General features: G+C 35.8%; 1 protein-coding gene across 2 annotated transcripts in view; it reads right to left on the reverse strand.

Annotated features, from left to right (window-relative positions):
- Positions 1-27850, reverse strand: part of IQUB (IQ motif and ubiquitin domain containing) — a 232323-nt gene that overhangs the window by 165123 nt on the left and 39350 nt on the right. The window contains exons 9-13 of one of the 2 annotated variants that reach the window (XM_078440009.2): positions 22093-22263; positions 19266-19442; positions 15254-15502; positions 13917-14102; positions 9264-10152 (exon numbers count right to left, since the gene is read on the reverse strand). In XM_078440009.2, coding sequence (XP_078296135.1) covers positions 9970-10152; positions 13917-14102; positions 15254-15502; positions 19266-19442; positions 22093-22263 — 966 coding nt within the window. In that variant the 3' untranslated portion in view covers positions 9264-9969. Of the gene's footprint in view, positions 1-9263; positions 10153-13916; positions 14103-15253; positions 15503-19265; positions 19443-22092; positions 22264-27850 lie in introns of those variants that run through there. The other variant, XR_013552896.2, reaches the window with a different exon arrangement.

The following is a 27850-nucleotide window of genomic DNA, read 5'->3' on the forward strand; positions in this document are numbered from 1 at the left end:
TCAGCACAGAGCCCAACTCGGGGCTCAATCTCATGAACTGTAAGATCATGACCTGAGCCAAAACCAAGAGTCGGACTTAACCGACTGAGCCACCCAGGAGCCCCCAGTATATTATTTTAACTAAAATTTTTCAGTTTTCCCTCTGAAAGTCATATATATATATATATATATATATATATATATATATATATGTGTGTGTGTGTGTGTGTGTATATATATATGTGTGTGTACATATTATATACATATATATATATATATATATATATATATATATATATAATATGTGACAGTTTTGAGAGTCCAAAATGATGTTTTATAATGTCCATTATGGAGTGATACATAATTCCCATAAAGCAACATGGTGTATTGCTTCTAATAGGTCACCATGGCATACTATCTGGAGTATCATTTGGAGTTGCCAGGGACTCCTATGAGATCTAATGAGAATAAAATAGTCTTAAAGCCAAAAAAAAAAAAAAGTGAAAATATTCTTTCTCAACCAGGTATTGGTAGCTCTCAATCTACAAAAAATAGAAATTATGACCTGTTCTCTTAGACACACTGACTTGACCATTTATGCTCTCTAAAGAATTGCTTTGTGAGTCTTGAATTCCAGTTCAGTGGGAATATTACTGTGTTCCCTGGAGGAATTTCTTCCATGTGTATTAAGATCTACAAATCCATTGAGTACAAGGTTGAAAGGATGAACAGTGATAATTTTATGTAGATTACATGGCATAACAGTGAAAGGGGTCACACTCAGCTTTATCTTTTGTTCCCCGTTCTGTGCATTTTTAGGATAGGAGAGATAGCAACATCCACTAGCTAGTTCTGCCCATTTTTCCCAGCCTATGCATTCTGGCTGAAAGAGACAATATATACTGACCAATGATTTAAGGCATATACTACATCCTGTAAGACAGCACTCCAACCCTTCAGGGTATTGTCACTCCGATGATGCCATAACTGACCCTTCAGTAGGTCATTCTAGAATTTTTTTAATGTTTATTTATTTTTGAGACAGAGAGAGACAGAGCATGAACAGGGGAGGGGCAGAGAGAGAGGGAGACACAGAATCTGAAACAGGCTCCAGGCTCTGAGCGGTCAGCACAGAGCCTGACGCGGGGCTCGAACTCACAGACCGTGAGATCATGACCTGAGCCGAAGTCGGATGCTTAACCGACCGAGCCACCCAGGCGCCCCAGGTCATTCTAGAATTTAATCAAGCCAGATATTTCTAGGTAGTAAGGACATGGTAAGACCAGTGAATTCTGTGAGCCTGAACCCAATGTCTCACTTCCTCCTCTGTGAAATGAGTCCTTGGTTGAAGGTAATGTAATACATGAAACCATAATGATAAGTAATACTTTCTGTAGGTCCATGAATGATTGTGTGGACAGAAATACTGTAAGCAAGGAAGACAAGTCCATATGCATATTAAACATCTATATTCATGAGAATGCCCTTTCCCTGATAAAAAAGATCCAATATACTCAACTATCCATCAGATTGCCAGCTGGTTTCCCTGGGGAATATTATCATCTTGTGGCTTATTATTGTCCTCTGCTATTGGCAGATTAGACACCTGGCTGTGGTTGTAGCCAAATGGGACTAGGTGAAGCAAAATCCCTGTTGTTAAGCCCATAGATGAGTTCCATCCATATTGTCAGTGTTGGTTTGTGAATGAACCCATTGAGCAAACACCAGAAATCTGGTGGAAGAAGCTGATTGAGATACATAGGAGGAATAATCTTGTCTGCTTGATTACTGACAGCATCCTCTGCAGCAGATGCCATCTGGAGTGCACTTACATAGGACATGCTTACCCACATGCATCCCCCCCAAACTCCTTATCATTAAGTTTTAAATATTATTCTAGGGGCGCCTGGGTGGCTCAGTTGGTTGGGTGGCTGACTTCGGCTCAGGTCATGATCTCGCGGTCCGTGAGTTCGAGCCCCACGTCGGGCTCTGTGCTGACAGCTCAGAGCCTGGAGCCTGTTTCATATTCTGTGTCTCCCTCTCTCTGACCCTCCCCAGTTCATGCTCTGTCTCTCTCTGTCTCAAAAATAAATAAATGTTAAAAAAAATTAAAAAAAATAAATATTATTCTAAGTCTCTTTCCAGTTGATTAACCTTGTAGGTACTGCCCATGGATCTCTGTAGATCTATACCACCAACTATGTTCCCATTGCACAAAAAGTAGATAACAAGATGTGCCACTTGAAAGTCTTCCCTTCGAGAGAATTCTCTATAGTGTCTTCCATGGCGTTCCAAAGTGGAGCTGCAGTAAAGTGGGAAGCATATGTGCAGACCTTTCCCTAAACTGGATCATCTGTTGACACTACGGTGTGAAGATCCTTCTGTAAACCAATTCTTTTTTTCCTTCCATTTCAGTGGTCATAGGCAACTGTCCATGAAGCCATAGTTGTTTGTTGAGGGGTAAGGGGGAAAGCAGTAGGAGTATATAACATGGGAGTCTGAAGTATCTACTTCATGTGGTTTACTTGTAACTTCTAAACCTACAAGGGTGTTCTTGAATATACAATTTCCACTTCACAATGGAATGATGCTGTGTACATTCAACTTTATGATTGGGTCAATCTGATAACATACAGTTTATTATGGGCATGTTTTAGTAATGTCACTTAGTGAATCATCCAATGATAAGTATCCACATAAGAGGCAGAAGAATAGAAAACAGACACATTAAGAGAAGGAGGCCACATGTGACCATAAAGGCAGAGATTGGAATACTACAGCCAAAGAATCCAAGAAATGCCTGGAGCCACCAGAAGCTGGAAGAGGCAAGAAAAGATTCTCTCACATAGCATCTGGAGAGAGAGTGTCTCTGCCAACACCTTGATTTCAGACTTCTGGCCTGCAGAACTGTGAGAAAAGAAATACTTGTTGTTTTAAGCCATTCAGTTTGTTGTAATTTGTTACAGGAGCTCTAGAAAATGAATATGACTGTCCGTTTCATCCCCGTGGATCTGATTATCATTTAATCATCCTTATAAATCTCTTCAGGGTAAATCACTTTGCTCCTAGGGCTTTTTATTATAACTCTGCCCTCTTTTTCTCCAATGGTTAAGCTTCACCACTCGGCTTTTAGCGTTGGGGATCACATTGTTCCCATAAAATCAGGTTATCAAATTCCATAACGATATTCCCACTGTCATCTCCAGCCTATAGGGAACAGCCACCACAGAGCTTTTCAGGGAAGCTGGTAACACACTCACGACTGCATTTCTTAATGCCTTGGCGAAGATCCTCTTGTGTAGTACTGACACCTCTAAGGGGTGTCTGAGAAAGTCACACATAATAGATCCACCCCAACAACCCATTTTCCTGAATAATGTTTTCGAGGGAAGTTCTTGCATTTTGAGGTCATTGATATAGGTCACTTTCTAGTGGTAAACATATCTAGCAGTTCACAGGGCCTCAAGCCAACACAGTAAATCCTGAATTCTAGGCAAGAACATGAATTTGCTTTGGTACAATCTTTTGCTTTGTCCTTTTTGGTCTAATAGTCTTAGAATAAACTCTTATACATGCTCCCCTAACTCTTGATAAAAACTGACACGATCCTACAACTCTTTCAGTATATAGGCTAACCCATACCCGACCATACCTTGTTTGTTCTTCCTCACCACTATCCTTACCTTAATGTGATCTAGCCTGGGTACACACTTTACTAACAGTATAACTCTGTAAACCTTCCAGTCAGGCTCTAGACTTAATCCCCAGTTACATCTGACAGGTAAACACAGGAGATAAGTAATTTCTTTAGAGTTATCATTAAGGTTTTCTGAATTTCTATCTGGGCCTTGTGTTGGACCTTCAAGGCTTTCAGTCTGTCCTTTCCTTATGAACCCTTTCAGTTGTAAGAAGTACCATCCTATGCCATGATCTTTGCCATCAAAGTCACTAGTTGGCTCAGCCATTTGATCTCCCTATGCTTATCCTCCACATGCACCCCATTGTGCACCATCACTTGTGATATTTTGAGTTATCATGATGCTACCACATGGTGCACATTACCAGTGTCCTATTTCCCCCTGGCAAGGAGGTTATCCATATGCTCTCCAAATATGTGAGCAGCCCAAGCCTAGATTCCTTTTTAAAGTCTGTTTGCTAGGATTGTTCCTGGTACCAGTTACTGTTTTTGTCAGGGTCCAGGAGGCACACTCAAACTGTGAATTTGAGAAGTATTTAGAAAAGGGTTGTTTACAAAGGAAAGGGCACGGTTTAAGGAAATCAAAATAAAAAAGTGAAGCACCTTCAACCTAGCTACAAAAGAAAGCAATTCACCCATAAGCTGAAGGAGTAAAGGAATGAGTCTCAGAACTCAAAGAGAGTTATACAGTAGAAAGGCTGACCATACATACAATCAGAGATACGGCCTCAGGCAGATAAATGCAGTCACTGACAACAGACCAAAAATCAGATAGGAGTCAAGAGAATAAATACCCAACCTCTGTGTGTCTTCCAGATCTCAGATGTCCTGCTGATGCTTCCCACTGACCAGATGCAACTGGAGAACATTATACACTCATTGATACGTGCCTAAAGAGCAGCCTCTAAGGGCACACAACAGAGAAGAGAAAGGTAGAAGGGAAATCTGAAGAAGCAAATGAAGAATATCCAGCAAAAGACATTATTTATCTTTTAATATGTTTTTAAATTTTATTTGCTAATATTTTGTTTAGGATTTTTGCATCTATATTCATTGTGAAAGTGGCCTATCATTTTCTTGTACTATCCTTGTCAAATTTTGGTATCGAGGATATGTTGGCCTCATGAGTTGGGGAGTATTCACTCTTTTTCTATTTCTTAGAGGAATATCTATAGATATTCCTTTAGAATTATTCGTTCTTTCAATGCTCACTTGTGACACAAGACAATTTTACTTGCATAATACTTTGGGCAAAGCATGTTACATAATCCTGCCACATTTCAAGAGGATGAAGAATTGCAATCAGTAACCCAGTACCCCTGGAAAGAGAGGAGAAACATTTTCTACCTCTTGACTCACGATTTTTTCATTTTTAAGGTTATCTGGGTCAAGAACTGCAAAGGGTCTGAGATGCTAACAAATTTGCCTGCTGGAATTTCGTAGATGAGAGTGGAAGACATGAGACTCCTAGGTCAGGGATGAAGCACAATCTATTGTTCACAGAAATAGCAGCGGCGGCCAGAATATCAGCATTTTGCCCTAATTCCACCAGGGTGATACAAAGTCCAGACGCCACATGCACGCACACTGAGTTGTTTGCAGGATAGAAATCCTGGGCTTAGAGACTCTGAATCTTTTATAGTGAACAGTAAACACTATCCCTATCTTCCAAGACTGCTTGCTACACAAACATCCTTCAAAATAAGTCTGAAAAAAAGCAGAACTACTACCTCTGCTCAAAAGACATTCAGAAGTACAAGAAGCCTATGGAGAATTGTCTTTCAAATGACTTTTTTTAAACTTACTTTTGTATCTAACATGGAGATTAATTATTCATTTATACTGTGAATAATAATTTATCAAGATAAAGTAACTCTCTTTGCTCTGCTGTTTTTCTTCTCAGTTTCATCCGGGAAATTAATATTGCTACCACTTTTTTTGTTGTCTGCTTACATATGACTATTGCAATTTTACAAAGTATCATTATTTTTAACCTTTCTATGTCATTCCATTTGGGGTATATATCTGGTACACAGCAAATAGTTCACTCTTTGGATACACTATGATAATAACTCTCCTTTACTAGATAACTTTACCTATCAGAATTTACGCACTGTGATTTTTTTAACCTGGTTTCTTATATGTACTTCTTCCTGCTCACCTTAGAAAATAAAAACAAAAACGCTTTATTTCATAATAGTTCTCAAGTTTGTTGTTCCCTTTTTGCCTCCAGAAATGTGGAGTTTATAATTCAATTTTCATTCTGCTAGCATTAGTCTTTAAATTTTTTAACTAAATATTTTAATATCTACTTTCCTATCTATCTGTTGAAACTTCTCCCATTAAAAAGACTTGGAACACTTTTATCCCTCTGAATGCTCCTATAGTAGACATTTTATTGGAATAGTCAGGGTATTATTTTGGTAGATTGATTTTTTTTTTTTTTTGCAGTATAGATTTTCATTTGAAGAATTATTTTTGTTCATTACATTGTTTCATAACCACACAAATGATCATTTAGAAAGGATCTTGAACTTGCAGTGCTCACTGCCTTTTCTCATATACGGTGTCAGGTCCATACCTTACTTCTATAGTTTTAAGGTTGGCTGGAGTACAGAATGGGTACATAGAGATTCATGATATGCTTTCTGCTTAACAATGTCTTTCTGCTATCTTCACAAATATTTTCCCAAAAGTAAAATTCTTCAATCATCTTTTTAACCCTCAAAATTCGAAATCCTTCAATAGAAATGTTCCTTCCTTCTGGCACTTAGTGTTGGGTAGCAGAAATCTATGAGGCTGCTATTGATTTTATTTTCTTGTGGCTACTTTCCCCCTCCAACTTGCATGCTTATGGAATTTGTCCAATATTCCTGAAATTCAGAAATACCACGAGATTGTTTCTATGTGTGTCTGTATGTTAATTTCCCCAGTACTTGGTAGATTCTTTATACACCTAAGGTTATAGATCTTTTTAGCTTGGGAAAATTGGCTTTAAATCTCTCTTTGCTAATTGCTTCTCCTTTTCTACTCCATTCTAGGCTTATGTTATTTCTAGTGTATTGCTATTTCTAGTAAGTTCGTTAAACTTATTATTTTTGCTCATCTATTTCATTACTTTGTCCCTTTCCTCTAAATTCCAGGGAACTATCTTGAGCTAATCCATCAAATCTCTTTCAAGAATGAAACCTGCTGCTGGTCATTGCCATTTATGTGTTGTCTTTGGGAATTTAGCAATTGTTTATCTGGGTAATAGCAATTTTTTCCCAGTATCAATTTCTCCCCAAAGGATGAAAAGTGCTATCAAATATCCTTAACATGAATGAAGAGATTTGTTATGTGAATATCATTCCTCAGAAGGGTCCCTTTTTAATTTTTTAATCCAGATATATAGATAGATAGATAGATAGATAGATAGATAGATAGATACAAGCTGATCAAGAATAGTCACTATAGGGGCGCCTGGGTGGTGCAGTCGGTTGAGCGTCCGACTTCAGCCAGGTCACGATCTCGCGGTCCGTGAGTTCGAGCCCCGCGTCGGGCTCTGGGCTGATGGCTCGGAGCCTGGAGCCTGTTTCCGATTCTGTGTCTCCCTCTCTCTCTGCCCCTCCCCCCTTCATGCTCTGTCTCTCTCTGTCCCAAAAATAAATAAAAAACGTTGAAAAAAAAATTAAAAAAAAAAAAAAAAAAAAAGAATAGTCACTATATTTATACATATATATATATATATATACACACATATACATATGTATATATGTGTATACATACACACACATATATATATACGTATACACACACACGCGCGCACACACACACACACACACACATATATATATATACACGCATATATATAGTGACTATTCTTGATCAGCTTGTTTTGCAATTTGTAAAATATTGTTCTATTCTATTGTTAGGCCTCTAACCATATAATACAGTCTTCATAAAAGAGAAAGAAGGAAACGCCTTCTACAGCTTCATTAGTTAGTGGGCTAAGGGAAATATGTTCATCAGGCCATAAAGTTGAGGAATGCAGATACTATGGAAGCAGGAGAACCTAACTGCTCAACAAGTCATTGCTCTCCAGTATGCTGGAGTTAAAATTTTAGTGGGTAGCAACCTGACTCCCCCTCCACCCCCGCTCTGCCCACTGATGGCTCTCTAGCCAGATACCTCTTCTTGTCCCTTCTGCTGTGGATTTTCAGATAGCTGTGTAAAACGAGTAGTTCTAGAAGGATTGAAAAGTGTTTACCAGAATAGTTGACTTTATTGAGGAAAGTCTTTCTGCTGTTGAGCTGTGTTTTCCGCTTAATGGTTATTCTCCCAGCCCTGTAGGTACTGCCCCTTTCCATTAATGAATTTAATTGCTCTGGTTGGTCCACCCCTCCTTGTTGTATTCCAAAATCTTCTATACTAAGAGCAAACGCTATCTAGTCAGTTGCTTCACCCTTGGGGCAAATAGAAGAATTCTCAAAGTCTCTTATTTGTCCCTATCTGAATATTTCTCCCTTGCTGCTTGCCTCCCCGCCCTTCCATCTCTAAGATGGAGCATTCTCCTACATTGTCTTGTGAAAATTTGATAATTTACATTCCAGTGTAAACCACTCTTGTCTGCCTTAAGTTGTTACCTGTTTATCAGTGATCAGTCTAACCCCATCTGTAATTCACCATTTAGAAAGTTCCCAGAATGTCTGAATTGTCCATGAAACCTTGAAAATAACAGCATTATAGCACTTTGTTCCTTTGATGTTTAGTTCCTTAAAAATAATTGCCATGTACCACGATTTTGCTAAATTAAAAAAAAATTGTAGATATCCTACAAAATATGTTGTTGAAATGTTGGCAAATATTTATATAGAACAAATATTTAGATTGAATTCCTTGATCACTAAACTGAAGAGAACAGCTCATTATCTACTGATTGGAATTAGGAGAAAGATTCTCCCCCACCCCACCCCCAAATTATCGTGCGTGCGTGTGTGCGTGCGTGTGTGTGTGTGTGTGTGTGTGAGAAATACTGCTACTTGAGTTACAGAGTTTCACTTTAAATTCTTTCTCTCTAGCGAGATATCTTCTATTTAGTCATCCAGCTCCACTTTTCCCATTATCTCTTCTACTCTTTGCCCCAGAGCTGCATGAATTATTCCAACAGACTTCTATTTCTCCTGCTTTACTTCTGGGTTCTATAAATGGGAAATGCAAGCAGGAGACTGGAGGAAGGGAGAAGCATGAAATTAGAGTATTTATTTCTCCAGTTCCTGAGACCATCTAGGGTTGGCCATCCCTTGACAGTTGTTTTCTGATCCTCTCATATATCTACGTTACACTCTGAGTTCTCAGACCTCTCCCTCCCCAGGCTCATTGGAGACTAGCAGTAGAGACAGCTTATCTCATACTGGCCCAGGGTTCCTGCACTATTCCTTTAGTTTCCCTACACACTGCCCACACTTTATAATAAGGCCCTTTGTAAATAAACCCTCCTTGAATTTTCCTATTTTGAGTGTGCCATCAATCTTCTCTTAAGACTGACTCACACATTCTTATTCATCACTGTAAGTCTGACAAGCATGCGGTTAAGGTTATTCCTTTGGCTTATTGGGGAAAGGGGTTGCTATAGTTTATTTAACCAAGTTTATTCTTCCTACAGAATTTCATCATTGCCCCACTGGCAGTTTTACTCCCACAGGATAAAAGATAGTTCTACCGTTTACCCTGTTTTCCAGCATAGAATGCGTTTATTTCTTTGTTTGTTTATAAATAATTCCAGTTGTTTTACTGGGATTTCAGGAAGGATGGAAGATAAAAGTAGAAGATAAAAAGTGAAGATTCACATCACTGTATTAAAACATAGCATCTTTTGTCTTACCTGTAAAGATTTTCAAAAATGGAATTCTATGTTTCCTCCCATCCACATACTGACTATTCTTCTATAACTATATTTACCTTAAAATAAATTACTTGAGTTGAAAGTTGAGCCTAGGTTTTGTTTGTTGGTTTTAACTATAGTGCACTTGAGATTTTAAATATTTTAATGTAAAAGTGTGAAGAATAAAATGTTCTCTTTATCTTAAAACATTAATTTCAGGAACAAAACTATATTTCAATTGATCACTAATTGTGTAACAATAAAGCATTTATATAGGGATGTTTTATCTTTATACAACTTATGATAATATGAGAAACAAAAAACAATTAAAATCAATAAAAAGATAAAATTCTATTTCCATATTGTGTGGTCTCTTATTACTCTATTAGCAGTGGACAAAAGTGCTGATCATCAAACACTCCTGGATCTTCTAGGGACTAGGTCTCTGGGACACTATAATCTTAGGTGTTGTTTCTGAGTGATATTTCTTTCTGATCTCATCTATCTCACCATCATCAAGTATAAATGAAGCCAGCACTGGAATTTGAGAAAAATAGTTCTTAGCCAGGATATGTTTGTGTTTGATCTTGTGAATAAACGAGGGTTCATATCCCTAAAAGAAAAGAAAATCAAGTTCTATTAAATGTCACAGATATATTTTGCCAGGTAAAAAGATAAAAACACTTTCATGTCTCAGTTTCGTATACCAGTTCTCTCAGCCCACAGTATATTTCTTCCCAGTTTTGTCTAATATCTTTCAGGGCTCAGCTCCTATGACATTGTAAACTTGAGGCCTTTCCTGACTCTCCCTCTGACCTCTGAGTCCAAACTTATCCCTCCTTCCTCCTTACTTGCAGGTACTTAGTACTTTTATATATTTTAATTATAATATTTAGTTCATTCTGTCTTGAATTTCACTATTTGCTCAAGAGTCTTTCCATGATAAAAAAAATACTCCTTAAAGGCTCAAATTGGGTCTTTTTCATATATGTGTCTCATATATGAAGAGTCTTTCCATGATAAAAAAAATACTCCTTAAAGGCTCAAATTGGGTCTTTTTCATATATGTGTCTCTCAACACCACAAGGTAGATATCAATATTTTTGAATTATGATCTTGTCACGTCGGTTCTCTCTTTAAATCTACTTCAACACTCACACAATTACCAACTTGAATTATTTTTTTCTAAGACTGGTACTTATCTCCCTATCCAAAACAAAGATCACAATGGTGTTGTGACAATATAAACCTCCCTTTGCTCACCCTTTTTATTACTTAATTCCCACCTCATGAGTCCATTTTCTGTCTTTAAGTAGAAAATAACCTTTTTGCCTTTATCAAGTCTCTGTACCTTTCCATTTTTATTCTTAATTAATGTTTAGGCTTCTGGTCTCTCCACAGCTATAGCATACTTTGAACTTTCTCTGTTATGTAGCATTGCCACAGTATAAGATAATCTGTTTTCTACTAAGAGTGGCAGACTGCTAGTTGCCAACCCAATATTCACTCTTTCTTCTATTCATATTTAGAGGCCTGATTTTGCAGAAGGGCCTTATTTTGTATTGTGTGATGCGCTCAGCTTTCCTAGCCTTTATTCTAGCTAGGGGTGGCCATGTGACATGTTTCAGGCCATTATACATACATGTATATATAATAGAAGCCATTGGATGAAGCTTACAAGAAAGCTTTTTAAGAGAATGAGCTATTTTATCTCTAAGACTCCACAAGCATGAGAATGAAAGTCAAAGGTTAAAGATGGCTGAAGAGAAAGTTAGAGGGCTTGGGTTTCTGAGAGCACTGTGGAGCCACCATCTGGACTTAACTTCTTGTTTGATAAGGAAATTAACTTCACATTTAATTAAGTCATTATAAATTGCTCAGTCTGTTATTTCCAACCAAACTTAAATACAACAGAAACAATGATTGTGTCCATTACACATCCTTGTTTTTCTCCAAGCACTTAGCACTGTATCTGGCACATTCAAAAGAAAATTTTAGTTGAATTAATAAATACCATCCGTTTCCTTTATTAATCTTAATCGACCCTTCTTTTCAACTAAATCACTACTTGTACCTCCTCCTAGAATTTGTTTTCTAAAAGTAATACATCCCTCACTAAAGACCCTTCATAGTGTCAAAACAAATGTAAAGAGAGCCTGCAGGAAAGGAGCCAAAGGACATACCATTCTGGCAGAGTATCATGTAGGAGTGTCCTGGCTTAAAGTTTCCTTTTTACAGACCAATTTACCAGGGCAAAATACTCATCCTTTGCACTGATCTAACTATGTTCAACCACTTCTTAGTCCTTACTTCATTAAAAAAGAAAAAAAAAAACTAACACACTTCTGTTATTCAACATTAAATTATACATGTACAGATCTTTATAAGTTTTCAAAGTACCTTTATAGAAAAAAAACAATCATTAAAGGTGAGATAAGCATATTATGGTACATACAAGCAAAGGAACAATTAGCAACTCTTAAAGAATAATATAAAATGGAAAATATCCAATATATATTATCCCCTTTTTATATTATTTCCCTTTTCATATCATCCCCTTTTATAGATGAGAAAACAGGCACTAAGACATTGACAAATTTGCTCAATTCTCCCAGCTTATAAATGATAGAGCCAGAATTCAACCAAGGCTGCTCTGATCCTCTATATTGATTCCATGATTTTAGCTAAACTTTATAAAAATTTGTGAAGCAAAGAGGGCAGGTCTTAACGTCCTACAGATTGTTAGTGACAGAAATGGGGACATACTGTGTCAGATCTCCTGACTTTACATCCATTGTTGTTCCTACTTTGACCAACGTGTGCACCATGAGAAATTGCTCTGCCTCATTTATGGTTCAGAGAACAGAAGTCTTTTCCACACTTTTCCTATAACTTGTGTCATGATTACAGGGGGCCAAGATTATTTTAACGTTTGAGTATTTTTTTACTTACTGAGAAGGCAAATATCTCTGTGCATTAAGGAAATTCTAGAAATGCTTTAGCTTTAACTTGTGGCAAGATGCAAACTATTCTTTTTAAAAAGCTGAATATTATTAAAAGATTACACCTAGTCCAAAACCATAAAAAGGCATTTTTTTTTTTAGTTTGTCTGGTTGAGAACCTTAGCTCTCTTTATAGAAATTTATAGGCATCCAGAAATTAGGAATGCATGTGAATAGAACATTTAATTGGATACTGCACTAATTTGATTAAATACACAAAGGGAGTGTGTGGATTAATTGAAACAGTAGAATATCAGCTTTGGGAATGAACTTCAATCCCACTATAGGTCCTAGATGAAATGATATTGTAGTATTGGCTATGCTTCGAGTGATTACATATTTATGAAGCAGCTTAGTTTACTAAATATAATATTTAACACAGCTTCAATTTCTGCTGCTCTTTCTTTCAATCCCTAGAGTGCAATTTTTCTTAGCCTGACTTCTACTGGAAAATTATTCCAAAAAACTACAAATTTAACTAGTTCCTCCTCTTTAAACCCTCCCCCCTACCCAGTAAAAACACAAGCAGGGAATAGCACCATTCAAAGTGACTATTATATTTGAAGTCAGTTCTTTATTTTCTCCTAACTGACATTTTGCATGAAATTCAAAGTATAGGCATTTAATCAATAGAAGGCAGAGAATCACTATCAACTGTTGGGTCCTAAGCTTGCTTCATGTAAATGAAGCTCTCTGATGAACTCAGTTCTGTTCATTGAAATGTTTTACAGACTGCATCTTGTAAGTTAATGAAATTAAATGGTATTGAATTTTTAGAGCGTTTTCCCCACTCCTAGTCATTTGGGAGAAAATGAAAACTGGAGCCTCAGAACCATAGTCCATCAGTATAATTGCCATTTAGAGCATAAGATTATGAACAAAATTTGAGAATTTAGTGTGCTTTTTAGGCAGACTCATGATGGTTAATCAAAGAAAGGCAGAGTCTAGGTTACATAATACCTGTTATTTCATTTATTCATTCAACAAATATTTAGTAAACCCCTAGTCTGGGACAGGCACTGGTGTAGGTATTAGCGATACAGACATGAATAAGCTAAATAAAACCTCTGTCCGCATGGAATTTACTATGGAACTATGTGCTTCAACTTGCTATTATTAAGAGAGAGTGATATCCAGTTTCGATACTTGTAAGATGTTCTGATCTCTTATCTTGTCCTTTTCCGTGCCTTGGCTTCCTTTAATTTTAATCTCAGCCATACACACCATCCACATATTTGTTACTGTTATCCAGTCTGTTTCTTAATCCAATGGAAGTACTTAAATTATCCTTGGAATGTAGTAAAAAGCAGTCACACTATCTCTAAAATTTTCAATGATTAAATGAGTTCCCCAAATAAATTCTCTGCTTTCTTACCTCTTCAATACTTGTTAGCTTGAGATGAGCAATGCTTTCATCTTTGGTAAGAAGAATGCAGTTCCACGGGGACCATTCCAAGGACTTATCCCACCTGACCATGACCAGATCATGGAGATCATTCCAGGCACTGAGTGCTGACTGCGATGCCCAGATGTTCTCTATCAGGTACTGAATATCTTCTAGCTGCATGTCAAAACAAGTTTGAAAAATAATGTTTTCTTCTAAATATAACGTTTCTTTAAGATTATTAAATTACTTGAAGAAATACATTATAAGAGTATATTTTTAAGAGAGAAACGTTATTCATGAAGTTGCTTCTTACAATTTATTTTTCTCCAAACCTCTGCTCATTCTGCCCAAACTACATTATCAGTTTCACAGTCATGACTGCATCTTTAACCCAGAAAAAGCTGCATATATTTCATCCAGTATGCTAATTTTACCTTACATGTATATGGTACTTGGTGCTTTTCAAAATTTGTCACTATCATCTTATTCTCAGGGTTATTGTAGGTCACTTTATTTCCATGTTACAAATGAAGAAATTGAGATTTAATAAAGTAAGCAATTTGCTTAGTGTTATTAAAAAGACTGTTGTTTTGGGGCGCCTGGATGGCGCCGTCGGTTAAGCGTCCGACTTCAGCCAGGTCACGATCTCGCGGTCCGTGAGTTCGAGCCCCGCGTCAGGCTCTGGGCTGATGGCTCGGAGCCTGGAGCCTGTTTCCGATTCTGTGTCTCCCTCTCTCTCTGCCCCTCCCCTGTTCATGCTCTGTCTCTCTCTGTCCCAAAAATAAAAATAAAAAAACGTTGAAAAAAAAAATTATTTTAAAAAGACTGTTGTTTTAATGAAAAAAATAAGGAAAATGGGGGAAATGAAATAACTGTTTAAAAACTTTTACAATTTAAACCATATTAGCTAAAAGTCTTGAAGTGACTTCTTATCACAAAGTCTGCATATATAAACTTAGAATTGCCAGAGGGGCAAGCGTCACCAAGTATAAGCATAGATAAAAGTACTTTTATTTTATTTTAATTTTTGAGAGAGAGAGAGATGGAGAGAGAGAGAGAGAAAGAGAATGAGTGGGGGACGGGCAGGGTGAGAGGGAGAGAGAGGATCTTAAGCAGGTTCCATGCCCAGCATGAGCTGGGGGTTAGATCTCAGGATCTTGAGATCAAGACCTGACCGAAATTAAGAGTCAGTCGCTTTACCAACTCAGCCACCCAATGGCCCAAGGAGCCATTATTTTAAAAGGTTTCTGTGGGAAAGTAGGAATCTTTTCTGTAATATCAGCGAACAAATTTCATCCATGACTGACAACCCTTACTGATCATACCTGCATCAGGAAAGCAATTTTAGAATCATCTTCATAATTAGCTTCTGAATAGTAGAGCCGTTGAAGTAAACATTTGTACTTCAGAAATGATTCTCGTTGCCGAGTCTCATTGTCAAGGTTAACGCAGTTACGACACCGGCATGCGCGGTGTGAGGTGGATGATACGGCAAACTCTGTGGAAGGCATATAGAGCTGGCAACTGTGGCAGAAGTAAATCTTCTTATAAAACTTCAATGGGTCTTGAGGGACCTAAAGAATAAAAGAGAGAGAGAGAGAGGAAGAGAGAGAAGAAGGAAGGAAGGAAGGAAGGAAGGAAGGAAGGAAGGAAGGAAGAAAGGTTAGTTATAAAAGTCAGGCCAAATACTAACCAACAGAAATACTGAGGACTAACTTATCTTAGAATGAGATAAAAAGTTGGTTAATTTTTAAAGTCACATTTTCCCTTAACTTACTATTATACACAAAACTTAAATTTCAAGCAGTATTCATTTATCCTGCCAAAATGTTAAGAAATCTGTGTTATTCATCAACCCTTGGATACATGTGGTAAAAACACCTAAAAATTAATTGGCAGAAAAAAATTAGTAGGTGAAGCCTTTAGATTGCAAAATCATAACAACAACTTCAAAGTGCTTTGGCACTTAAGTTTTAAAAAGAATTTAGATTTTTGGTGCTATGCTACATTAATCTTACAGGCAATGGCTAGATTCGTGTATAGATGAAAGTCCACTAAACTAAGTGTATTTCTTATTTCATTCATCCTAACACTAAATTTGGATTGGCTCAATGATCAATATTCAAAACTTGAAACTGTACATCATATAGTAGTTCTATTTTTAATTTTTTGAGGAGCTTCCACACTGCCTTCTGTAATGGATGTACCAATTTAATTTCAAAGGACAGTGCACAAAGGTTCCCTTTCTCCATATGCTTGCCAACACTTGCTATTTTTTGTCTTCTTGATAACAGCCATTCCAAAATTGTGAGCTGAATATCTTACTGTGGTTTTGCTTTGTACTTCACTGATATTTAGTGATGTGGGGCACTTTTTCATGTATGTGTTGCCATTTGTATGTCTTGTTTGAGAAAATGTCTACTCAAGTCTTTGCCCATTTTTAAATTGGGTTAATATGAATTTGCTGTTGAGTTGTATAAGTTCCTTTTTTTGGGTATTAACTCATCAGATATATGGTTTGCAAATATCTTCTCCCATTCTGTACATTGCCTTTCATTTTGTTGATTGTTTCCTTTCTACGCAAAAGCTTTTCAGTTTGATGCAATCCCAGTTGTCTATTTTTGCTTTCGATGCCATGACTAAAAAAACTGTTGCTAAGACCAATGTCAACAACATTTTCTCTATACTTCCTTCTAATAACTTTACAGTTTCAGGTCTCATATTTAAATCTTTATTTTGGGTTGATTTTTGTATGTGTGTGAGATAAAGGTTGATTTTTTTTTTTTTTTTTTTGCAGGTGGCTATCCAGTTTTTTCAACACCATTTAATAAAGAGTCTATCTTTTCTCCATTGTGTGTCCTTAGTTCCTTTGCGGGTGTATTTCTGGGCTTTCTATTTTGTAGCATTGATCTCTGTGTCTGTTTTTATGTCAGTACCATACTGTCTGAACTATAGCTTTGGAATATAGTTTGAAATCAGAAAGCATGATGCTTCCAGCTTTGTTCTTCTTTCTCAAAATTGCTTTAGCTATACAGGATCTTTTGCGGTTCCATACAAATTTTAGGATTTTTTTCTCGTTCTATGAAAAATACTATTGGAATCTTGATAGGGATCGCATTGAATCTGTAGATCACTTCGTGTAGTATGTACATTTTGTGTGTGGGAGGGGGTAGTATGGATATTTTAACAATATTAATTCTTCCAGAAAGATTTCATAACTACAAAATAAATGCTAAAGGCATGATCCATTTTTAAAATGCATAAATTCAACTTTATAAAAATAAAAACATCTTTTCTGCTAAGGATACTGTTAAGAGAATGAAAAGACAAGCCACAGACAGAGGGCCAATATTTGCAAATCATGTATCTTACAAAGGATTTATATGTAAAATAAACAAAGAATTCTCAAAATTCAATAATGATAAAACAAATGACTCAATTTTGAAAAAGGGGTGGCGGCAAAAGATACGTGCAGCTACTTCACCAAAAAGTTATAGATGGATGGAAAAAAAAGTGCATGAAAAGATGCTTAATATTATATTCATTAGGAAATCACAGATTAAAATATAATGGGACACTACTACACATTTATTAGAATTCCAGAATTAAAATAAACACTGGCACTACCAGCTGCTGGCAAGGATGCTGAACAATGGGAACGTCACACGTTACAGATGGGGATGAAACATGGCACAACCAGTGCGGAAAAAAGGCTGGCCATCTCTTATAAAGGTAAATGTGCATTTCCCAGATGACTCAAAAAAATTCTACTTCCCAGGTATTTAACCCCAAACAATCAATTTACACAAAAACTCACAAACAAGTGTTTTTAGCGATTTTACTCACAAAAGCCCAAAACTCTAACAAACAATTCAATATCCTACAACTGTGAATGGATAAACAAGCTCTACTACATTCAGACAACAAAAGTGTTACACAGGTATAACAACACTAAGGATACTTTCAAAAACATGGGTGAATATCAAAGGCAGTATGCTGAATGAAGGAGGCCAGTGTCAAAAAGCTACATACAGTAGGATTCCACTTATACGACACTCTGGGTTAGGTATTGATTACATGACTCTGTATTTGTCAAAACTGATCCCCAAATAGTAAATCTGACCAAAGGTAAATTTAAAAACTGAATAAAATGGTATGTTAGGTGAACGTGTAGAATATTAAATTCTATTATTGTAAAAATATAATAGCTGAGATAAGTCTATAGAGAAGGACTAGAAGTTACCCTGGGGAAATAAAACATTAATTTGAATAAGAAATAACATAATGGGCAACTTTTCTCTTGGACTTTTTTTATGTATATTCTTTTAAGATTTTATTTTTAAGTAATCTCTGTACCCAACATGAGGCTCCAATGTATAAGCCTGAGATCAAGAATCGCATGTTCTATTGACCAAACCAGACAGGCATCCCTGACTTTTGTTGTATCTTAATACTCTTGCAATACAATTAAGTTTTAAAAATCCATTAAAAAAGAAAGAATGTAAAAATTAAATAATTTTATTTTTCTAAAAGTTTTGACTAAATATTGAGATTTTATATCAAAAAAAGCAAAATAGATATTTAGCCAGCTTCTTAATACTGTATATATTTACTTATAACTATAAATATAGTCATTAGAATAAAACACCATTTAGAATTCTTTAGTAAACCGCTCCCTTCCAAACCGCACCAAAAGTGTTTTAAATCGTTTGACACAGTAAGAAGGCAATGAGATACTTACCTTGGCGCTAGATAGCAAAATCTTCATAGAAACTTAAGCATTTTGGAGTTGGAAAAGGTAGTTTCATTCAAATACATGTTACATTTGAAGTTCTATCAGGATACCTATATGGATCTGTTCAGTAACAACTATGACTAAGCAATAAGTATTAGAAGGCAACACAAACAAAGTATGTGTAGAATCTCAGAAATGAAGACTTGAACTCTCTCCAAGGCCTGATGCAAGAGGGGACCCATGAATTAAATGTCAGGAAATGAACAGGAGTTAGCAGAGTAAGTAGGGGACAGGATTCCAGGTAGAACTAAGTGTGTTCAAAAGCACGAAGGTGTGAAAGAGATCATAATGCATTCAACATAATACAATATTCAATTTGGTTCAGAGAGTAGGGAAGAATTCAAGGTTGAAAATACAGACACTAAAGTTAAATGATTAATTTCTTAACATGAAAAACAATCATTCAAAAGAGATGTCACCAATAAGATGGTCTTCCACATGGACCCCAAGTAATGCATTAAAGCAAAATTTGAATATACTTCAATTTACTACAGCACATTTTAGAATTTTGAGGAAGGAATACAGGAAAAAAAGTAGAGTACCTTAAGGTGTCTTGCAACTTCTGGATTAAATAGAGGTGTTTTGATGTAATGAAAAAAGAGTGTTGCGATTCTTTTTCTGAGCCCTTCAAGATTATGATGTTTGACGCCTCTCATCATAAGGTCAACCTCTCTGTCAATCAATTCTAGAATTTCCTGAGTCAGTTTACATTCATGTTCCTATACAAAACACATATTCAGCATAGAATTTTTAAAATTACTGTTAGCTTTCAAAATTACCACCAAACAAACTGAAACTAGATTCCAAAAGAAAGAAATTGCAAAAGAAACTAGCAGGAGTAAAAATTGGTACAACTAATTATGAAAAAATTTTCACATTATCTAGTAGAGCTTCAGATATGCATAATCTACAACCCAGCAATTCTCCTCTTAAGAGTAGAGAAATGTGCACATAAAGTCATTGTTCACAGTGGCACAAAATTAGAAACAACTAAATATCCATAAATCAATTGATGACATAAATAAGTGTCGACTTATTCATACAATGCACATATTGATAGAATATTATTATATGTATGGAAATGAATAAACTATAGCTATATACAATAACAAGCTTAAATCTTAAAAAAGTAATGTTGAGTGAAAGCAGTAAGACACAGAACAATACAACGTCATTCCACTTAAATGAATTCCAAAATAAACAACACTAAGCTATATTATTTAAGGATATAGGGAGATGGTAAAACTATAAAGAATATCAAGGAGATGACTACTGTGAAAGTCAATATGGCAGTTACTTCTAGGGGATAAGAGGGTGAACTGGGATTATGAAGAGACAGGATACTTGGCAATGTTGGCAATGTCCTGTTTTGGGTCAGAGAGTGGTTATGTGGTTGGTGACTTCATATGTTAAATTGTACACATATATTTCATGTATTTCTTCTGCAAATTTGTATAATTCATAATAATTTTTAATAAAATCACAGAAATGAGTGTGGTTGAATAAGAAAGCCCCATGTAGGGGTTAAGTGATTAAGGCAGGATTTATGAGCAGTAGAATAGAAGTAAGTTGTTCCAATTGCCCGAGAGAGGACTAAAACACAGTTTGAATGAAGGAGTCAGAATGTGGCATCTGTAACTATAAAATAATATTCTCCTGTACTTTTTAATACATATTTAGTATAGCTAACACAAGAGTCTAGATCAGGGTCCTTGGCCCTGAAAGCATATTAGAATGACCCGGGAGAGATTTTTAAAGGTTTTAAGATTGCCCTAACACTTGAGGATCTAATTTAACTTCTCTGAAATTGTGCCTAAGTATCATTCCTTATTCATTTATTCTCATATTCTCTCTCTTTCAATCTCTCTTTCTCTGTCTCTATGCATCTCACTCTCTCAAGTTCTTTGGATGCTTCTAATGTGTACTCAAGTTTAAGATTCACTGGTCTCTCTTAGTAACTGTCATCAAAATAATACCCATTATTGGGGCACCTGGGTGGCTCAGTCGGTTAGGTGTCTGACCTCAGCTCAGGTCATGATCTCACGGTTTGCGAGTTCAAGCCCCATGTCGGGCTCTGTGCTGCAGCTCAGATTCTGAGCCTGCTTCAGATTCTGTCTCCCTCTCTCCCTACCTCTCCCTTGCTTCACACTCTGTCTCTCTCTCTCCCTCTCAAAAATAAACATTAAAAATTTTTTTAAATAATTTTTTGAGGGCTCCTTATTCATAAGCAGTGAGATAATACACATTATATTTTATTTATACTTTATAAATACATATAGATGCACATAGATTATATACACATATATATCTATATCCTCAATGCAACTAATTTTACAAATGATGAAACTGATTTTCAGAAATATTAAATAACTTATCTAAGGTTGTACAGCCATAATGAATAGAGCCAGAATTTGAGTCATGTTTAAAGGCCTTAATCCTCCAATAAAATATTGTTAAATAAATATACATGTACATATATAGGTTAAACGTATTGTTTAAGATATGCACAATTTATTTTTATAAGCCTATTCTCTGTTTTTGTTTGGTTTTCTTTTTTTATTATTAACCAAAAAATGTTCCTAAATTCGTTAGTTAGGAGGATTTCCACTGTATTCCCTACTTGCATTCTCTTTTTTCTAATCTGGCCTTTTTACCGCCCATTACATACATCATGCTTATTTCCTACCTCTGGACCTACTGATTCTCCCTTTCTTCCTAACTATCTCTATCTTCCAATGTTAGTCACTACACAAACATCTTTAAAAACGTAATCCAGAACAAAAGCAGTCAGTGCCTCATTGAGTCAATGCCTCTGTTCTCAAGATGGAGGGACATGTAAGAGATCTATCCAGACTTAGTGCTCAACACGAACCATTTACTCAATTGCTTAATGTGTCTTAAATTAATAAATGGTGAGAAAAAAATAAAAATATTCTCATCCTGCTTTAAAATTGCTAAAAATAAAATTTTTATTGAAGAGTGTCAAAATATATAGAAATTGCTGTTTTAGTGAACTGAGTTGAGTATTAATCTCATGCTATATATATATTTGCATATATTTGCATCAATCAAATAGAAATGGGTATTTATTTCCATTTAGATTATGCATTGTGCATACTTCTATGTATCGTAATATATAGTTTGAGAACTTTTAGATAAATATTAATGCAGAAAACACATCCTCCCCAAACGACATCAAAACAATATAGCTGTTGACAAAACAAATTTATATATATAGACACTGATTAGTCATCTTTACCATTAATACCAAACAGCTTATTTTAGTATTCATTTTTTTATTAATAGTAATACCAATAGTGATACCAATATTGATAGTGATACCTCAAAACTACGAGAAAGTTAATGTACCTTCACAGTATGTTTAAGTGTTAGGAGTACATCCAGTCTTTCATCTTGAGAGATATTTTTCAGCATTATGCATTTATAGATGTTCTGCAGCTCTCTGGCTCTGATGGTGAACTGTGTATCCATCTCAATTATTTTGCCGCTAAATGTTCTCCATACCTTTGGAGCTGAACACTTAAAAACAATAATATGTTTATAATTATTAGTTATAATTAAAGGTTAAAAAATAATTTCTACTAAAAGCTAACTTAATATCATGTGCTTTATGAATAAAAGCATCACTAAAGCTTGAGGAAATTAATTGCAGAATTTGTAGACCATGGGAAAATAAAGCATTTTAGGAAAAAAAGTACGAATGAGCTATTTAGTCTGTGGAAGTGCAAGCATTTCTACAGGATTCAGAATTTGGTACTAATTTGTACTAACTAGTATGTTGAATGGCTGAATGGGTATATGGAATAACTCATTACCCTTGGAAAAAGGCATGCTATTTTCAATGTTAAAAAAAGTGATCTGCTTGTTTCAATTACACTGAGTTATAAAAATGTGTCTTGATCATGCTTTGTCAATTGAAGAAACTTTTGTGGAGCAATTGTTACTATCCTCAGTGCACCAGAACTAAGGACACAGCAAAACGGGACTTCTGTGAGTTATGGTGTTGTTTCCTGTAAACATAAATCTCTAACAAGTTCACAGTTCTTCACAAAACAGATGTCCATAGTTGAGCAACTATATTTAGCTATCTCAGCAGTGATCCCTACCTCCCTGATGATGATGGCTAAGATTCTCACTCTCTATTCCCAATTCAGCCTTGGTGCCTCCCAACCTAGCTGACCTCATGAGCCGAGGGTTAAAGATGGAGTTCACCTGCCCTGAAGCTCATCTGTGGATTCCCAGGCTAAGAATTCAGGAGGTGGAGTGAGACACTAGAGACACTAGTTAGTAAAGATTAAGTGTGTGTTTGCCACTGCTTCTCTTCCCTCCGACCGAGACTTTACGAAAAGATGCCTTCACCCGGAAATTTCACAGTGAAACCTATTTTCCCTTCTCCTTCATGGTATTAAAGCTGCTCAACTTCTTTCCCTGATTATAATCTAACAGAAACAAGCCTATTTTGATCATGACTATTGACTCTCCAAATGCTGGATTTTTTGTAGACTGAATGGTAATTTATGCTTTGGAGACCTGTAGTCTAATTTATGCCATAATTGCAGCCACTTAAATCTTAGATTTGATATAATTTAAAGTTTAATTAGAAGCCCTTGTATGGGAACAAATCATCAGGAATGCAGACTAGCCAAATAAAGAAATAATATAAGGGTGAATATGTTTTTCAGTTACAGCTTTAAATTACTTTTAAATTTCTTACATTTCATATTAGCTAAGTTACATTGAAAACTGAAAAGTACCATCTAAAAACAACTATATTTGAGATGCTTTCAAAGTAATGGCAGCATTTTCTGATCAAAGCCAGAATAAGTGCTGTTCAGAGCTCGGACTCTCCATCAGAAACTTTAGATTCTCAGTTCTAGTTTAAGTCCGGCAAGTGAGAGGCTGCGACCCTATCATTAATTTATATTCTTAAGGCATATATCTAATATTAAATAATGTACTGCTAATTAGCAGACTGATAGAATTAGCTAAAATTTATTAAGGATTATAAGAGGGAAATAGCTCAATAAGAAAATATTTTGTCATTTAATTACTATCACTTAGAAATAACAATATATAGATTATTTTAAATAGATACAGCCTTGTTTGGGGTAGGCCTCAGAGTGTTACTGAAGTTAAATGTTTCAAAGCTCCTTTTAAAAGTTTTTAAGGAATAAGCAACCTTAGGCTGAGTTTCATATTGTGATATTTAAAAATTTTTTAAGCTTTATTTATTTTTGAGAGAGAGAGAGAGGGAGAGACAGAGTGCTAGCAGGGGAGGAACAGAGAAAGAGGAGACACAGAATTCAAAGCAGGCTCCAGGCTCTGAGCTGTCAGCACACAGCCCAATGCGGGGCTCAAACTCAGGAACTGTAAAATCATGACCTGAGCCAAAGTCAGATGCTTACCTGACTGAGCCACCCAGGCGCCCCTCATATTGTGATATTATAAAGTCTAACTAATGTCTTAATCTTGCCATGCCATTTTCTTCAGGATGACTCTATTAAATGCAATTTCCTTTCTTCTAGTAATGTGGGCAATACCTTTTGCTCTGCAGGTTTATTTCACTTGTATAATCCTTTTATTTCACTTGTAATAATTACCTTAAAAAATTTTTTTTTCACGTTTATTTGTTTTTGAGAGAGAAAGAGACAGAGTGTGAGCAGGGGAGGGGCAGAGAGGGAGGGAGACACAGAATCTAAAGCAGGCTCCAGGCTCTGAGCTGTCAGCACAGAGCCCAACACGGGGCTCGAACCCACGAACCATGAGATCATGACCTGAGCCGAAGTCAGACACTCAACTGACTGAGCCACCCAGACGCCCCAATAATTACCTTTTAATGAAATATGTAGTTCATCTACTTCATTGTATTTCAGTTGATAGATTGATTTAACTCCACTTCCCCTCCAAGTTTTTAGCCCCATCTAATATAGTACAATTTGGTAATATCTCAGATTTTTTCCAAATACATTCAACATCCACCCATCCATCCAACACCTTCCACCCTGCAATTTTTAACTCAAACTCTACCTTTTCCATAAAAATTCCTAATATGTTTTGAACCAATGAAATCACTAGTATCTCAAGTCCTATTGTACTCATAAACACACACACAAACACATGCGTGCGTGCACACACACACACAAATATACCATGTCTCTATTTCAATAACTCAGGGAAATTAAATTTAAACTGTTCTATAATTATTTTTTTGTTAATTTTATTTCTCCCAAAAGATTATAAGAAATAAATTCTCATGTGTTTCTATATATCTGATATGACCTACAGTACTCATTCATTCATTCCACAAATATTGATTGTGTTTACTATATATTAATGTATTAGGTACAGAGTAAACAATACTGATTTTAAGAACTCTCAAATCTCATAATTTGTAAAGATAGGAAAACAAGTAATTAAAATACAGGATAATTCTGCTTCATGATTACAGGTAAACAGGTAACTAACCATAGGTTGCTATGAAGCAATTACTTAATGAAAAGAAAATATTATCTAAGGTGAAACCTGAAGAATAACCACGAATTAGCCAGAGTAAAGGGAACTGATTCTTCACAATCAAAGAATCCTAGATTTGAAGTTCGAGTTTCCCTAGTTAGTACTAAAAGATATATAAAAAAAAAAAATCTATTGACGAAGCTGTTTTTATACTTGGATATATTTCTGCCAACACTGACAACCTGGTCTTCATTCAAGTCTAAGCTTCTTTGATTTCAGCCCTTAAGGTATTTTTTTTACCCTGATACAGGAAAATGCATCATCTTTGCTTATTTCTCTTTCTTATTTCCTTTTTCCTTTGAATGCTTTGGCTATAATAAGAGACGTACAACAATCATGTTCTTAAACTGCTTCAGAAAATAGGAGCGTAATAAATTCCATTAAGCTGCCAACAAATGAGACAGGGAAGACTCTGGAGGAGAGAAACAGAAGAACAGCAGGAAGAGCCATTTCAAGGAAGGGAAGGTGGAGAGATAACAAAAACCTAGAGAGCAGCAGGCCCCCACAAAAGAGAAGAAATGACTGTACTGTGAAAGGAGGGCTTTCTTCCTCCTAAATTAATACTCGGGTCCCCAAGGGCACAAATTAAGAATAACCCTAACCCCCAAAAGCTACTGTGTAGTGATCAACTTTCCTTTTACACAGCAAAGGGGTTTTGTTCATACACAGAGGACACCCCTGTGCACGGTGGTGCTCAGAGAGAGGCAAAAATCGGTTGTATTTTCCTATCCCATTAGCTGTTGGCCACCAGAGTATGGGGGAGAAAAAGAAAAACATTTAAATGACACAGCTAACAAGGATTGCAGTTTTGTAGCTTGTGATTGTGAGAAGTGGTATGTGAATCAAAGAAAGGAACGGCCTTGACTCTAGGGAAAACCTCTTGCAGATTAGAAATTCAAATTGTCTCTTTAACACAGTTTGGGTAAAGAGAACCCAAGATACATCAGAAACTGACTGATGGTTTTTCACTCAAATTTCTTGACTTGCTTTTTTTCACCTCTGTCAGCTTGTGAGTTTTTAACCTCTGATAACCTGTGGAGGTCAATGTTTGAGGTGTTAAAATTACAAATTATTTAACCAATACTTCAAAAATCTTTAGATTAAGCCTTTTATGGAGAATGAAGGCTTAGTATAGAATCCATAATACCTGATTGGTTTAATGTCTATGTCCATGATAAGAAGATTAAAAATATCAGTTCAATAAACCACATAATATTTAGATACAGTGAAGTTAAACTAAAACCAAACATAAAATTCTATTGTTGAAAGTTATTTCCAAATTACAGTAAAGTAAATATTTTTTTATATATCTATGTGTTATAGTGCTAAACGTGGACCTAAAAATCAGCATTATGGCTCTCGTTGTTAGTTTTGACATTTGAAAAAAACTCTGACCTTGTCTAGCTTCAGGGATTCATTATAAGCCATTTTTTCTTAGTTATCAAAAATACTGTAGGATAATAAGTTACTTCAACTTTTTTGAAATCAGCACTGTGTCCCCCTGAATATTAGAGACAATGCTCGGCATGTGTGAGGGGCGAAGTAGACAGGCATAAAGAGGAATGGATATTGTATAAGAATTTACAAGGAAAATTATAAAATCTATCTTAATTGCTTTCCATGATGTTTAGTATGGCATCCTATACAAAAAGGTGATTTGAATGAATTTGCATTAGAATAACAAATATTTTATAATTTACCATAACAGATTAAAAGTATGTCAAAGTCACTGTTAGTTAATATTTTTAAAGACTGGACTAATTAGTCTATGTAATGGACTAGGATTGACTTCAAGTGTAGCAGTTCCATTCTGGTTGTGTTTTTCTTGCTCTCTACAACATTTTGGTCAAAACTGAGGTAAAATTCCCTTGTATCAGCTAAAATGTCCATTTCCTCTAAATCTTAGCCTATGAACGGGTGAGATTAATTGGTTCATCAGCTGATGTAACCATAGATTTAGAACTCAAATTCTAAAACCTATGATCCACAAAAAGCCTTTCCCTTGATTTCTACAAGTTCTTATAGCTATTTTTTCCATCGTTCCTTCAGTCTTCTGGTCTTGCCTTTTTGTGTGCTGCCCTAAATCAGTATGGACACTAAGGCCCAATCATTTCTCTCATTCTCACTCCTCTTACCAAAAAAATTATCTTGCACTTAATGTTTCATTTATTTTATAATATAACTAAAAAGTCATGAGGAACCATATTGTGCCCAGCTGTCTCCTCACTATGCTTTCTCTTTTTCTCTCCTGGCAACAGTCAAAGATTTCCATTTTCCTGGCAATTCTTCCTACACTCGGGATCTTTCAGGGTCGCACTTTCTACTACAACTTAACAGTTTTTACAAAAAACAAAAACAAAGACCACATTTTTCTTCCTCGTGAAAAATCCTATGAACAAAATTTCTCTATCTCATCTTTTTTTGGCGAGATTTCAAGACCTTCATAGAGTGCTACATACACTTCAAAAGAAAACAAGGGTCATTAAGTGGCTCCAGAGTCAATATGATACGCTGTGACCTTACATTTACACTCTTTATAATTCAAAAAAAAGTTTAGATACAATGTTAGGCAGAGGCCTGGAGGGGGTGAGGA

Source organism: Panthera onca, chromosome A2, assembly GCF_046562875.1.
Source record: "Panthera onca isolate mPanOnc1 chromosome A2, mPanOnc1 haplotype 2, whole genome shotgun sequence".
In the NCBI taxonomy this organism is placed as follows: Eukaryota; Metazoa; Chordata; class Mammalia; order Carnivora; family Felidae; genus Panthera; species Panthera onca.